Here is a 16648-nt window from a genome sequence, read left to right as displayed (position 1 = left end):
CTGTACTATACACTAACCCACAATTTAAAAAAATTGGACAAAATGCAAAAATGCATTCTGTGTGAGCTGCGCCTTAGTTGACAAGTTTTTCTGGTGAACAGCATGGCAACAACACCAGTTGTTGCAAATTTAGCTAAAAATTGAATTCATGCTGTTCTAAGCATGTAGGCCCATACATAATCTTCTTGGCAGATTTCCACAGATTTAAAACTCCCATCATTTAAATAAATATATACATGTCTATAGATTATACTTTCATATTTATTTGTGAAGTGTAGTAGGCTCCGCTGTTTTGTGTGATACTGTATGTTGTCTTGTTGAGAGAGAAAAAAACTTTTTCAAAAAACATTTGTAATATATCAACAAATCAAATGTGTACAAATTAGTTCTGCGCTTTTAAATGTGCAGCAAGGATTTCCCTAAGACTCTCATTAACTCTGTTTACATTGAAGCGTGTCATTCTGCATTTAGGATGCGCATAAGCGGTTTTGTGCTGTTCTTTATTGAAGCCTTTCTTATTTCTTACTTTGATAGTTTTGTGTAATACAATAGTTATTTAGTTAAATAGTTATTTAGCCTTTTTATTTGTTGAATATTTGTTCGTTACCATGTTGAAGTGTTGTGCATAACGTCCGTATATCCCTCTGAAATGCATCTGATCAGGGTCACATGACCATAACGAGCCTAATTATACATTATTATCCTTAACATTGACTAGTCGACTAGTCGTTCAAACAACCGACCAACTAGTCGCTTATGAATATTGGTAGTTTTGCACATCCTTTGTACAAATCAGTGTTGGGGAAGTTACTTTGAAACTGTAGCTTCATAAGCTACCAGCTACTCATAACTTAAAGGAGTTAAACTACAGTCAAACTACTCTTAAAAAATATAATTAGTGGGGGCCTGGGAAGCTCAGCGAGTATTGACGTTGACTACCACCCCTGGAGTCGCGAGTTCGAATCCAGGGCATGCTGAGTGACTCTAGCCAGGTTTTCTAAGCAACCAAATTGGCCCGGTTGCTAGGGAGGGTAGAGTCACATGGGGTAACCTCCTCGTGGTCGCTATAATGTGGTTCTCGCTCTCGGTGGGATGTGTGGTGAGTTGTGTGTGGATGCCGTCTCAGCTGTAACGCGCTCAATAAGCCACATGATAAGATGTGCGGATTGACGGTCTCAGATGCGGAGGCAACTGAGATTCGTCCTCCGCCACTTGGATTGAGGCGAGTCACTACGCCAGCATGAGGATTTAGAGCGCATTGGGAATTGGGCATTCCAAATTGGGGAGAAAAGGTGAGAAAATAAATTTTGTTTATATATATATATATATATATATATATATATATATATATATATATATATATATATATATATATATATATATATATATATGATTAGTTACAATAGAAGTTAATAACACAAGTAGCTCACTACATTGTAGTCTAGCATAACCAGACAAATGACTAAGGCATAGGTCTGGGCTCTATAGCCGACATTTCACAGACATAACCAAGTAAACAAAGCAGAAAATGCAGTTCTGCTCGTGGATATCCGCTTTACTTTCTGCTACGTGCCTCAAATGAAACTCTGAATATCTTTAAAATATTTGATGTCACTAACCTGGCAAACTTGGACAAATTCTGTGATTATTTCGTCCTCAAAAGTGCTCATTGTATTAACACAGAACCTTGTGAACTCATCTTGGCTTCCAGGCAGAGTGATGAAAAGTCCTGTGTGCTTCTACTCACGGAAGTTCCATTGAAACAGCCAATCAGTTTTGCACTGAGTAGATAGAGAAAGTGGATTCCAGTTTTGTATGCTATAAGCATCACATGGTTAGAGAACGGACTGTGGACGGTCCGTGGACGTGACGTCTGAGGCTGAGACTAACTGCATTGAAGCTATTTAAAGAAGAAAATATTTTTTAAATATCGATCATATGATATAATTTATTATTATTTATTTAATAAAATAACAGCTACTACTTTAGCATATAATAACACCCTACTTTATACAATTAGTTGAAATATAGTAATAAACTGCAGAAATTTAAATAAATATTTTTGCTTCATAAAAGTAGACAGTGACTTTTTGGCTAAATTAGTTTATATGAACTACTGAATTATTGAATCATTTACATGAACTAGTTCATTTACATAAACCAATCGAACAAACCGACTCACTTAAATGAACTGCTGTTCCCAATGCTAAATAAAAGTGAATCGTATATTTTAACCAGTTCATTTACATGAACTGTCTGAAAGAACTTATTGACCTGAACGATTTGGATTTCTCACCGCAACTTATGAGAGAGAGAGGACGGTTTTGGTGTTGAGTATGTTTGAGTGCTCACTTTGCTGTATTGCTGTGTTGGCAATACAATGTGAAAAATGTTGCGTTTTGTGACTCTTCAGTGCTACTCGTTGGACAATGCAGCTCGATACTGGAAAAGCTACACTATTGTGAAATTAGCTGAGCTACTGTAACGCTTCTAAAAAATTTAGTTAAGTTAGTAGCATCACTACTTTTTGTTGAAGCTGAAGTATGCCATTTTTTCTGTGTTAAAATACTTTCTCCTATCCCAGCTTAATATGCAGAGACAACTGTTTAATTGTTTCTGAAAATTGCTCTGTTTGTTTTGAGCGACGTGCTTAGACCCGCCCAAACAATGTTACTCAACCAATGGTGTGAGTTGGGGGCGGGACTATCTGTTTGTTTGACCAACAGCAGATGGGAGGCACATTCACAAAGCTGTTTTGAAAACAAAGTTTATTTTTGCAATGCCGTTTGGTGCACTAGTGTCGCAGAAATTATATAATTCAGGTTTAACTACTACTCAACCCTGATACAGATTTTTCAAAGCAAGTGTGTACAACATTTGTGCCTGATTACACGTGTGCCAAGTAATGTGTGTTCAATGGCTTGCATGTATTTAGTGGATTTTAATTGCAGAATGTGTTTGTGAACCACTATGTATGAACAGTACACTCATTAAAATGTATTCCCTCCACCTTTTTCTTACACACATTCTCTTTCTTTCTCTTTCAGGTTATAAAGCAGTTAATGAGGAAGGAGTTGACTCTGGAGTTTTCTCGAGACAGGAAGTCCATGTCTGTTTTCTGCTCTCCAAACAAACTCACTCGCTCTGCTTCAGGGGCCAAGATGTTTATCAAGGTCTGGCTTCCATCTTTCCTGTCTTTTTCCAACCATTTCTTTTTCAATTTTAGTAATATGATCACTGAAATGGTTTGAATATAACCCTAATAATATTTCTAGCAAAATGTACTTTACAACCTATTTTAGCATGAACAAATATTTTTAAACAATTATGTAATAAGATGACATTTAACTGCCTATTGAACATGTCTTAGTGCCTGTGAAAACTCTCACTATCCATCCTACTACAAACATTTTATCTCACGATCCTGAACTAACAGGGGGCGCCAGAGAGCTTGCTGGAGCGTTGCCACTGGATACGGGTAGGCGGTGGTACACGGGTGCCACTGACCTCTGACCTCAGGGAGCAACTCTTAGGCACAGTGAGAGAATGGGGCTCAGGTCGTGATACACTACGCTGCCTCGCTATGGCAACCAGGGACTCTCCCCCAGACCCTCGAACGCTGAATTTAGAGAACTCTGCAGGCTTCATAGAATATGAGGTGAGCAACTTGATGGAGATAAACTTCAACAAGAGCATAAGTATCAAGACATTACATTGTAAAACTAGACTTCTGTCCCTAAAGAATTTACCAAAAATGTTTACAAATTCAAATACGAATGACACGACCTGATCTGTTATCTTTGTGCCTCTCTCAGTCGGACTTGACATTCGTGGGCTGTGTGGGAATGTTAGATCCGCCCAGGAAAGAGGTGCTGAATGCAGTGCGGATGTGCAGACAGGCCGGCATACGGGTCATAATGATAACAGGTGCATTAAACCTTTTTTTTTTATTTTTTATAAAAGATGCATAAGAAACGTGAGAATCTAAAATTGTGTAAAAACGGTGTAAAAACAGTCATGTCCCACTCACGATGTCTGTCACGTTTTGGCCGACACTTGATTAGTTTTAGGGTGTTCGCAAGAATTTTGGCTTGCATTTAAACACTCCAATGAATTCAGACCATTTCAGAGCTTAAGCACTATGGAGCTAAAACAATGACTAAAGTATTTGTATCTAAAAAAAATTCATTTGTATTCAGGACATAATATTAATCAAAATGTAAGATTTTTGTGCTGCCTTTTATAAATTTGCAGATATTTGGTTTTTAATTTTTTAGAGGTGGAATTAGCTTTACATATTCAGATGAAATTAAAGGTTCAATTCAGAACTTCAAATGCAAATCTCTCAAATTCTGATCTTAGAAATTCAGACCATAAACACATTAGGCCAATGGTCAAGTTTCTGTGTCCAAAAGGGGAAATTTGAAATTACACTATATCAGAATAGCCGTATTCAGCATTTTGACCAATCACAGAGCTGTCAGAATTCTCTGGTGTGGTTCTATGTAGACATAAATTACATATTCCCTTTTGAACACTGAATTTGACCATTTTTTTACCTAATTTGTTTTACAATCTGAATTACTGAGTTCTAAATTTCTTCTTAATCTGAAAATTTTAAACTAATTTTGTACTTTGAATATTTACAACTAATTTAACCTCTAAACGATTTAAAACAATAAGACTTATAAATTATGCCACAGAAATCTTTTATTTTGTTAAATGTCACATGTCTAGACTTCAAATGTAGTCATTGCATTGCATTGCATTCAAATCCTTTTGTTATTGTTCTAGCTCCATAAAGCGTGATTTACTTCTAACATGCTCCAGTTTTATGCTCGCATTTCACTTTATTTTCACTTTTGCATTATACCAAATGTATTTTAATACATGTGCAAATACAGTTTCATGTTATTACACTGCTGTCCCCATATAGACAATATATACAAGCGCAACTGATATCATGTGATCCATGACTAGTCAACACTAGTGGCAGAATTACAGGAATCACCTACTGGAATAGTCGAGCAGTCGCTGCAACCCCTGAATGTGATTTTTCTCAGATAGCATCCATTCCAACACAATCACAAATATGTATGAAAGTGAGTCAATCTGAGATTCTCTGTCTGTGTTGGTTTGTGAAGGTGACAATAAGGGCACAGCCTTGTCTATCTGTCGTCGTGTGGGCATCATAACGGATCAGGAGGAAGAGGAGGCTGAGGGCGGTCCATTCGGGAGTGGCCTCACTGGACGGGAGTTTGATGAGCTGCCACCCCATCTGCAGCGTCAGGCCTGTCGCACTGTCCGCTGTTTCGCCCGAGTTGAGCCAACACACAAGAGCCGCATCGTTGAATATTTGCAAAGCCTCAGTGATATCACGGCTATGGTGAGTGTTTCTAGCAGGAGCAAGATAATAAAGGGTCAGGGTGGCTCTGGTCCACCCAATCAAAGCTGCCAAAAAATAAAAAGAAACTGCATTTTATCACTCACACGCTTACAGAAAGACCCCATTTACACCTTGTATTATGCATTTCGGGTCAGTGCTAAATACAGGTGTAAACAGGGTCCAAACATTTTGTGACTGGTTCATAAAAAACACATACAGATAAAGTCAAAAACATTGCATTGAAATTGTAAAGCTAATCCATTCTGATGCATCTGAGAATGAACTCTCACTCTTTCTTTCTTTCTTTCTTTCTCTGTTTAGACGGGTGATGGCGTGAATGATGCTCCCGCTCTGAAAAAGGCTGAGATTGGCATTGCCATGGGCTCAGGCACAGCAGTGGCTAAATCTGCTTCAGAGATGATCTTAGCCGACGATAACTTTTCAACAATCGTGGCTGCAGTAGAGGAGGGCCGAGCTATTTACAACAACATGAAACAGTTCATCCGCTACCTCATTTCCTCTAACATCGGAGAAGTAGTCTGGTGAGTCCACAGAAACTCTTATTCCATGCCAGTCTCAGCAATCTGGTAACCAGTAGTTATGTACTGTAACTTAAAAATAATGGTGCTTCGGAAAAAGTCGATACAAAAAAAAAAAAGGTAACAAAACGTTTTATTCCACAGTATTAGTAGATTCAATTCGGTACCTACGTGCTGTATGATGACTGAAATGTGGCTGCATTCAGGCCATTGTTTTAATTTAATTTGTTAATATTTATATAAATGTTTTACATTTTAAATAAGGAAATATGTTCAGTTATATTAGTTTTTGGGGTGCAATTCAAAATTGGTATTGAGAATTGCATTATTTCACTAGTATTAGTATTGACTCCTGAAGTTTTGGTATTGTGACAACCCCAGTAACCACTGTATCTCTCTCGCTCTCTCTCTCTCTCTCTCTCTCTCTCTCAGTATATTCCTCACAGCTGCTTTGGGTATGCCTGAGGCTCTCATCCCAGTCCAGCTGCTGTGGGTCAATCTGGTGACGGATGGCTTCCCAGCCACTGCTCTTGGCTTCAACCCCCCTGATCTGGACATCATGTCCCGCCCTCCACGCTCCCCCAAAGAACCTCTTATTTCTGGGTGGCTCTTCTGCAGATACCTCATCATTGGATGTGAGTCAATCAAACAGATGTCAAGCACATTAAAACCTGCCATTATGTACTGTAGATAGAGTGACATGTTTTCAAAATGAAGAGTTAATGTATTGAAGGTCAAATGTATTTGTTAAAGGAATATTCCGGGTTCAATACAAGTTAAGCTTAATCAGCAGCATTGGTAGCATAATGTTGATTACCACCATTTATTTTGACTCGTTCCTTTTCAAGAAAAAATCAAGGTAACAGTGAGATACTTTTAATGTAAGTGAATGGGGCCAGTCCGTAAACATTAAAATACTCACTGTTTCAAAAGTATAACCACAAGACGTGAACAATATGCGTGTTAAAATGCTTTTAGTGTGATAAAGTAGCTTACTTACTTTTTCTGTGTAAAGTTATAGACAATTTTACAACTTTGTTGAAATGACAATGTAACATGATGCCGTGAACCCTAAAAGGACTGTAAAAACGATGATTTAAACAACTTTACAGCTCAAAATAATACACAAGTTTTAACAGAAGAATTAATGTAAGTGCTTTTATAAAATTATAAGCTTTACATTTCTGTCTTGAAACCTGCCAAAAATTGGCCCCATTTACTTCCATTGTAAATGCCTCACTATAACTTTGTTTTCTCTTTTTTAAAGAAAAGGAGGGATGAATCGAAATAAATATTTGTGGTTATCAACATTATGCCACAAATGCTGTCAACTGAGCTTAACTTGTATTGAACCAGGAATATCCCTTTAAGCTGTATCTCTTTCTCTTTCTTGGTCTTTGAAGGTTATGTAGGGGCAGCTACAGTTGGTGCTGCTGCCTGGTGGTTCATGGCCGCTCATGATGGACCAAAGCTCAGCTTCTATCAGCTGGTAACAAAAACAAAATCACAAAACATAATCATTGATTTGAATATAATTGCAATAAGTAATTGGAATTGGCCTCATCTTTCTTTCTTTCTCTCCGTTTTCTATAACTGGGTTTTTAGTGGCTTGTTTTGTCTTGTAAAGGAAAATGTAAACAGATGTTTAATACTGTATTGACATTTTCATTAATTGTTATTGCTGCATTATTACAAAATGCGTTTGACCAAGCAAGCCAGTCGTGTAAAAAAGTTTCTCTCTGATGCTTCCTTTCAGTCTCACTATCTGCAGTGCAGTGAAGGTCATGCTGAGTTTGCTGGAGTGCAGTGCTCAGTGTTTGAGTCTCCATACCCCATGACTATGGCCTTGTCTGTGCTGGTCACCATAGAGATGTGCAATGCCCTCAACAGGTACATGCATAAAACCTACATTCTAGTGTAGCATTTTCTCAGCATTGTGCACTATTCATTGCTGTTTTAAGAAATGCTGTCACAAATAAAAATGACATATGCTTATTTTCATGTGAAGAATATGTATTTTCACTTGGTATAGCCATGTCAAAGCTTTATGGAATAAAGACTTGCACTGTCAAACTCCAAAATTACTAAAAAAGCCATATAAAAATAGTAGAGATCGACCGATATTGGTTTTTCAGCCGATACAGATTATTTTTATGTTCAAGTGTCTGATAACCAATATACACGTAAAATTCATTATTATTCTATATATATATATGTATATATAAATGCAATATATTATATATATTTTAATATATATTTTTAAAATGTAATATAATGGATATATAATAATCCCATATTACTTACACTTACTGAGCACTTTATTAGGAACACTATGGTAGTAATAAAGTGCCCGACATGGTCTTCTGCTGTTGTAGCCCATCCGCCTCAAGGTTCGATATGTTGTGCATTCTGAGATGCTATTCTCCTCACTACAATTGTGTGGTTATCTGAGTTACCGTAGCTTTTCTGTCAGCTCGAACCAGTCTGACCATTCTCCATTGACCTCTCTCATTAACAAGGTGTTTCCGTCCGCAGAACTGCCACTCACTGGATGTTTTTTGTTTTTAGCAGCATTCTGAGTAAACTCTGTTTGAGACTGTTGTGTGTGAAAATCCCAGGAGATCAGCAGTTACAGAAATACTCAAACCAGCCCATCTGGCTCCAACAATCATGCCACGGTCGAAATCAGAGATCACATTTTTCCCCATTCTGATGGTTGATGTGAACATTAACTGAAGCTCTTGACCCGTATCTGCATGGTTTTATGCAATATACTGCTGCCAGATGACTGGCTGATAAGATAATCGCGTGAATAAGTAGGTGTACAGGTGTTCATAATAAAGTGCTCAGTGAGTGTGTATACTGTACAATATAATAATATAAAATAATAATCAAAATATTTATAGGTTGCAAAACAACTGCATGAATTATGATGGTCCATTTTAAACTACTTTCATATTTTGAAAGGTTTAAGTATTGTTTATAAGGCTATGTGAGTCATAGTTTACTGGAATAATTATAAGAAAAGTGAAAAACTATAAATACATCACAGCAAGTCTAGACTAGAAGGCATGCCATTACTTGGCATGAATCATTACTAATGCTTTTCTCAGCTTAGATTACATGACAAGCTTCAACTTTTGTCTTCCACGGAAAAAAGAACCTCATACAGGTTTGGAATGACGTAAACAATTTCAGGATTTTCATTTTTGGATCAACTATTCCATGAATTTTGTTTGTCAAGTCAAGTAATTTTTATGTGTATAGTTCCTATCATAACACACATCGTTTCAAAGCAGCTTTATAGAAAATCATGCATTAACAAAAAAATTAAACTGTAATATCTATAATATCTTAGAGTCATCATTGTGTAGTTTGATAAAATACGATTGTGAATTGTGTTTAAAAGTAAGTAATTAAAAAATAATTGTATTTAGAACCCCTGTGAGCAAGCCAAAGGTGACTGTGGTAAGGAACATAAAACTCCATAAGATGTTGGTGAATTGAGAAAAATAACCTTGGGAGAAACCAGGCTCACTGTGGGGGCCAGTTGCCCTCTGGCTAACATCATGAATATAATGCCAATATTATTTATGTATAGTGCAAGTCATGGTTTAAAATTATTAAACTAATTAAGTGTTAAGGGTCAGTGTTTAAACAAAGATTTTGTATGAACTGTAAGATTAATGACTAATGTCTTTGAAGTTCATCCTGGATTTACTGCAGAAGTTCACATAGATGCATTGTCCTCGTTAGTTAGCTGATGAAGGGTTTTGTTGGCAATTAATTGATAGTCTGTGTATTCCATTTCAAGAGTGTAGTCCATCATTAGACCGAGGTGATGCAGGCAGAGATCAGTTAGGTGTATCGCAGTTCAACCGGCCGGTACTTTCGGTGAGGTCTATCATAAGTCCAAGGTTCAGGAAATGGCATATGATGTATCCCATGTCTTATGGTTGGAGTTGGCATCAGTTCATCCTCTGAAGTCCATTGTAATAGACTGAAGTTATGTTTGGCATGATATGATCAATGTTTCTGGTTCCGGCAGACCTAACTAAAGCAGCCTAATTGTGAGTTTAAGGATAAATTAGGTGTATGCCTGGCTAAATAGATGAGTCTTTAGTCTAGACTTAAACTGAGTGAGTGTGTCTGCATCTTGAACAGTGTTAGGGAGACTATTCCATAGTTTAAGAGCCAAATATGAAAAGGATCTACCTCCTTTTGTGGATATTGATATTCTATGAACTATTAACAGGCCAGAGTTTTGCGATCATAATGAACGTGGTGGAATATAGCGTGGTAGAAGGTCACTTAAGTACTGTGGAGCTAGACCATTCGAAGCTTTGTACATAGTTAACAGAATGTTTTAATTAATACGAAATTTAACAGGTAGCCAATGTAACAACGATAAAATGGGGCTAATATGATCATATTTCTTGGTTCTAGCACTCTGGCTGCTGCATTTTTAACCATTTGAAGTTTATTTATTGATCTTGCTGGACATCCTCCCAGTAATGCATTATAATAATCTAGTCTTGAGGTCATGAACGCATTAATTGGTTTTTCGGCATCAGCAACAGAGAGCATGTGTCGTAATTCAGCAATATTTCTTATGTGGAAGAATGCTGTTCTACAATGCTGTTTGTGATTATTTGTCATATTTAGTCTTGAATGCATTTGAGTAATTTATTGAACTAAATGCCTGTGTGTGTTTGGGTGTGTGTTTCAGTTTGTCAGAAAATCAGTCTCTACTCAAGATGCCACCGTGGTCAAACCCTTGGCTGGTGGGAGCCATCTGTCTCTCCATGGCCCTACACTTCCTCATCTTATATGTGGATCCTCTTCCTGTAAGTATGAATGTTTGCACCGGAGCAATGACTACACAATGCAGAAGAATTCCAAAGGAACGACTGAGTGAAATCAAAAAGGAATGATTGAGTTTGACTTTAAGATGAGGTTGGACTTGTGTATGCTTGTCTGTCCGTCTTCCACGTGAATGTGATTGCCTCATTGATTACGGAAACAATGCTTGATTCAGTAATGATGAATTGCTTCTCAAAAATCAAAGGATATGAGTGAGAGTGATAGGGTAAATCATAACTTCATAAAGGAAACCCCACTGGATTTTGTGGAAAATGTTTGACTTATTTGACAAATACTTAGGAAATCACATCATCTTTAAGAAGGTGCGCTAAGCCTGTAATTATGTCTGTCTTAAAATTTTGTATCATACATTTGCTATCGTGACTGATCCTGGTAAATGTTACATTTAGAGTTTGGGTACTCGAGTTTGTACTCTGACTCATGACATTTGTGATGCAATGAAAAAAAATAAAAATAAATAACAAAACAGAAATTAATGAACACATCTCTGTCTGCATGCAGCTGTATTAGCCCCTGAAGTCATAGACGTAGCCAGAGTTGCTTCACTGTGTTTAAGCAAACACACGCACACATACATATGCGTGTGCACAGGCACACTCATCAGTCAACCAATACGCTTGAATGTTACTACAGAGACTACTGTATAACATCGACTACTGAGGTGACTGGTATGTATCTAATGTAATATAAACAAAACAAGGCAGTTTCACATGACACAGGACCTGACAACTGGTCAAATTGCGTGTGGCATTTGTGCAGCCAAGACGGTGCTCGCATTGCGGTTTCATCGTGGTTAAAAACTTCAAATCAAGAACAGCATATCGAAATAAAAATACATAATAATAGTATAAATATTGGATATTAAGTCTTTTTAGACATAATGTATCTACACATGTAGGCTTCTGTAGTCTCTTGTGGTCCACGCAGTGTTGTCAACTTGAACTGGTCCATATTAGCTTGATGAATTGACTGTGTAACTTTTTAAATAGTCGGGGGAAAAAAGCATTATTGCTGAAGCAGACAGCAACTCTAAACTGATAAACAGCAGACTATTTTCAAAGCATTGATGAGCTGCTTAAAATACATTCTTTTACAGCATTTGTCCACCATTAACAACATTCAACTATGCACAATAAAATAGTAGGATATTTGGGCAGTGTATTTTAAGTTTTGTTTATAATTTAATTATAGACTATAAAATAAATGTATTATTCAATGACAGAGTTTGTGTATGAAGCTAAACTTCATGTTACAAGATGAATTTAGTTGGTTATGATGTTTTTATTTTACATTTTTATTTAATTTAATTTTTATTGTAAACCACCAGGTACTTATGCATTTCTTTTTTAGCCTACATCTCTGACACTTTTGAAGGACAATTCTGTTAAATGTATGACTCAAAATTCTCCATGTTTTTGCAGTTAAAGAAGAGCTCAGTTAAATTTTCTTTGGTTGGTATTTAAAGATTTCAGACTGATTGCAGGCCAACGAGGCTGCCGCTCAAGAAAATATCAATTATTATTATTTTGAGTCACGTCCTACCAAATTTCTGAGATCATCTGATAGAGATCATGTGTTATGTGGTGCGAGGAGTAAAGGAAGGCTTTCTTGGAAGAACCACAGCATTTTCTTGTTCCCAGACTTTGCGAACTCGACCAGAGATAATTGTGATCGATTCAAGGAATGCAAGAAAAGACAACGGAAGGTCGCTTTTGCACTGAGTTTCCCGGCCAAATTGAGAATAGATGCTAAGGATGGCTGTAAAACATTCATATGCCCACAGCAAGCGATGTCCTTCATAAAGTCAATGGAGTGAGCGGGTCGTGTTGTGGTGCTCACGTTGCAGCCGGTGGGCCAGCTCACTGAACATCCACTTGACAGTTTGAGGAACCTGCACGTTTTTTGGTGCTGGTGCCACCTATCAGCTGGAGTTTATTTTGTGGAGTATTTCTTGCAAAGTCATTGGAGTGAGTAAGTCATTTGCTTGTACTCATGTTGCAGCCGAATTGACCGGCTCACTGAACATTCGTTTGACTGTCTGAAGAATCTGCACATTCCCTTTGTGATGGCTCCGCCTAGCGGCTGGAGTTTATTTTGTGGAATAATACACCTTTAGGACAGTTTTATGGATGAAGCTACATGCTCTTTGTGTTTATTCTGCCTATTGGCTCGAGTTTGTTTTATAGATTATCTTTTGCTGTGTAATTCTGTCTCATAAAATTTGTATAGAATCACTGGACTTGAGCAATCCGATGCAAAGTTGTCGTGGAGGTTCTCATAGGCGTGCATAGACTGTTTGAGTTTGGAGGGATGGACGCCAGTTGACGCTTTTGTGCGTAGGGTTAATGCACACTTTTTTTTCTGTTTGTTTGGTTCTGGGGAATGTTCGGGGTTTGACTGTTGCACTAATGTTGGAATGTGGTCTTTATAATCCTGTTTTTCAGAATCAGCTTTATTGTCAAGTATGCTTATACATACAGTGTACAACAATACAAAAACAGCAGCAAGACATAGATAATAATAAAAAAAATAAAAGATAGACATAGATACATACACATCCGTAGTGCAGTCTAATACAAATCTGTTATCTGTTCTGTACAGTGCAAATACAAATCTGTTATGTACAGTGCATGGCAGAATGGCAGAAGAGGTTGGATGTGTTGGATAAATATAAAAAAGTCTAAACTGTGTATTGCACATAGTTATTGTTCAATGGGGCAATTTAACTGTTCATGAGATGGATAGCCTGTTCCTGTGCCTGACGGTTCTGGTGCTCAGAGCTCGGCCAGAAGGCAACAGTTCAAAAAGGTATTGGGCAGGGTGAGTGGGGTCCAGAGTGATTTTTCCAGCCTTTTTCCTCATTCTGGAAGTGTATAGTTCTTGAAGTGGGGGCAGGGGGCAACCAATAATCCTCTCAGCAGTCCGAACTGTCCTTTGTAGTCTTTTGATGTCTGATTTCATAGCTGAACCAAACCAGACAGTTATTGAAGTGCAGAGGACAGACTCAATGACCGCTGAGTAGAACTGTATCAGCAGCACCTGTGGCAGGTTGAACTTCCTCAGCTGGTGAAGGAAGTACAACCTCTGCTGGGCCTTTTTCACAATGGAGTCAATATGTGTCTCCCACTTCAGGTCCTGTGAGATGGTAGTGCCCAGGAACCTGAATGACTCCACTGCTGCCACAGTGCTGTTTAGAATGGTGAGGGGGGTCAGTGTTGGGGTGTTCCTCCTAAAGTCCACAATCATCTCCACCATTTCGAGCGTGTTCAGCTCAAGGTTGTTTTGACTGCACCAGACAGCCAGCTGTTCAACCTCCCTTTTGTATGCAGACTCATCGTCATCTCGGATGAGGCCGACGACAGTGGTGTCGTCTACAAACTTCAGGAGCTTGACAGAGGGGTCCTTGGTGATGCAGTCATTGGTGTAGAGGGAGAAGAGTAGTGGGGAGAGCACACATACCTGGGGGGCACCAGTGCTGATTGTACAGGTGCTGGAAGTAAGTTTCACCTGTCTCACAAGCTGCTGCCTGTCCATCAGAAAACTGGTAATCCACTGACAGATAGACATGGGAACAGAGTTGGTGTAATTTATTCTGGAGTATAGCTGGGATGATGGTGTTGAAAGCCAAACTGAAGTCCAAAAAAAGGATCCTTGCATATGTCCCTGGTCTGTCCAGATGTTGCAGGATATGATGCAATCCCGTGTTGACTGCATCATCCACAGACCTGTTTGCTCGATAAGCAAATTGAAGGGGATCTAGAAATGGTCCAGTGATGTTCTTCAGGTGGGCCAACACCAGTCTCGCAAATGATTTCATGACCACAGACGTCAGGGCGACAGGTCTGTAGTCATTATGTCCTGTGATTTTTGGTTTCTTTGGGACAGGAATAATGATTGAGCATTTGAAGCAGCATGGGACTTCACACTGCTCCAGTGATCTATTGAAGAAATGTGTGAAGATGGGGGCCAGCTGGTTAGCACAGGATCGAAGACACGCTGGTGAGACACCATCTGGTCCTGAAGCTTTCCTCGTCTTTTGTTTCCGAAAGTCACGGCTCACATCATCTTCACAGATCTTAAGTGCAGGTTGAATAGCAGGAGGTGGGGAGGGGGGTTGCAGGAGGTGTTGGTGTTTTGTGTGAAGTGAAGATCAGAGTGGGTGTGGGGTGTGAGATTGGGCCTTTCAAATCTGCAGTAGAACACATTCAGTTTGTCAGCCAGTTGTTGGTCCACCACAAGGTTTGGGGGTAGGAGTCCTGTAATTTGTGAGTTGTTTCATGCCACTCCACACTGATGCAGGGTCGTCAGCTGAAAACTTGTTTTTCAGCTTCTCAGAGTATCTGCTTTTAGCCTCTCTGATTTCCTTGTTCAGTATGTTCCTGGCCTGATTGTACAAGACTATATCCCCACCCCTGTAAGCATCCTCTTTGGCCTGACGAAGCTGCCTGAGCTCTGCTGTAAACCACAGTTTGTCGTTGTTGAACTTTAAATAAGTCCTAGTAGGATTACACATATCCTCACAGAAACTGATATATGATGTAACAGTATCTGTGAGCTCATCCAGGTCCATGGCTGCAGCCTCAAAAACACTCCAATCCGTGCAATCGAAGCAGGCTTGTAGTTCCCGCTCTGCTTCATTAGTCCATCTATTTACAGTCCTTACTACTGGCTTGGTTGATTTTAATTTCTGCCTGTAGGTTGGAAGAAGATGAACCAGACAGTGATCAGAGAGTCCCAAAGCTGCTCTAGGGACAGAGCGATATGCATCCTTTATTGTTGTGTAGCAATGATCCAGTATGTTCCTGTCACTGGTGGGGCATGTAATGTGCTGTTTGTATTTGGTTAGTTCACATGTGATATTTGCTTTGTTAAAATCCCCAAGAATAATAATAACTGAGTCTGGGTATTGTTGTTCCATGTCTGTGATTTGATCAGCCAGCTGTTGCAGCGCTGTGTTCACACACGCGTTTGGCACGATATACACACTCGCCAGAATAAACGAGGAAAGCTCCCGCGGCGAGTAGAAAGGCTTACAGTTAATAAAGAGCGCTTCCAAATTAGGACAGCACATCCTCTTTAACGTTGTTACATCTGTACACCAACTTTCATTGATTTAAAAGCATGTTCCACCACCTCTCGTTTTCATAATTTTGGCAAATATTTATTTGTTTATTCATTTTCGCGAATATTTATGCACCTAATGTTGATGATCAGGACTTTTTTATAGATCTTGAAGGGATGTTGCAAGCTGCTGCCACCCCTCATGATATATTACTGGGAGGAGACTTTAATCTTTTGATGGACTCAGTCCTTGATCATAGTGAAGCAAAAGTGTGCAAGTCCCCTAGAGCAACAGTGACGCTTCACAGGATGTGTAAAAATCTTGGTCTTACAGATATTTGGAGACTTTTGAACCCATCTGGTAGGGACTATACATTTTTTTTCTTCAGTCCATAAGATTTACTCTAGAATATATATTTTTTTAATATATCTAAGTCCCTTATTTAATCTGTTGTTGACTGCTCAATTGGAAACATTTTAGTCTCAGATCATGCCCTGGTGTGTTTAGAGGTGTTGCCACATACGGAGAAAAAGAATTCATATAGTTGGCATTTTAATGTATACCTTTTGCAAAAGCCTGAATTCCAACAAATGCTAAAGGCTGAAATCAATGTCTATATGGAGACCAAATCGTCCTCAGAATACTCTGGGCATGGCTTGGGAGGCACTTAAGGTGGTTATTAGGGGCCGGATCATACAGTATGCCTCATTCACCAAAACATCCAAAGCACAAGAACTTGTGGAATTGGAAGGGAATATTAAAAATGCCAAGGCAGAG

The 16648-nt window shown here is 38.7% G+C and overlaps 1 protein-coding gene across 1 annotated transcript in view; it reads left to right on the top strand.

Annotated features, from left to right (window-relative positions):
• si:dkey-28b4.8 (sarcoplasmic/endoplasmic reticulum calcium ATPase 2) overlaps positions 1-16648 on the top strand; it is a 44052-nt gene that overhangs the window by 15247 nt on the left and 12157 nt on the right. Inside the window, exons 14-22 of the mRNA XM_051703152.1 lie at positions 3048-3173; positions 3437-3658; positions 3816-3927; positions 5145-5386; positions 5708-5928; positions 6358-6560; positions 7329-7414; positions 7682-7815; positions 10655-10772. Of these exons, the coding sequence (XP_051559112.1) occupies positions 3048-3173; positions 3437-3658; positions 3816-3927; positions 5145-5386; positions 5708-5928; positions 6358-6560; positions 7329-7414; positions 7682-7815; positions 10655-10772 (1464 nt within the window). The remainder of the gene's footprint in view (positions 1-3047; positions 3174-3436; positions 3659-3815; positions 3928-5144; positions 5387-5707; positions 5929-6357; positions 6561-7328; positions 7415-7681; positions 7816-10654; positions 10773-16648) is intronic.

Source organism: Myxocyprinus asiaticus, chromosome 7 (assembly GCF_019703515.2).
Source record: "Myxocyprinus asiaticus isolate MX2 ecotype Aquarium Trade chromosome 7, UBuf_Myxa_2, whole genome shotgun sequence".
Lineage (NCBI taxonomy): Eukaryota > Metazoa > Chordata > Actinopteri > Cypriniformes > Catostomidae > Myxocyprinus > Myxocyprinus asiaticus.
The sequence above is the reverse complement of the archived record's forward strand: the minus strand, read 5'-3'. Positions and strand labels throughout refer to the sequence as shown.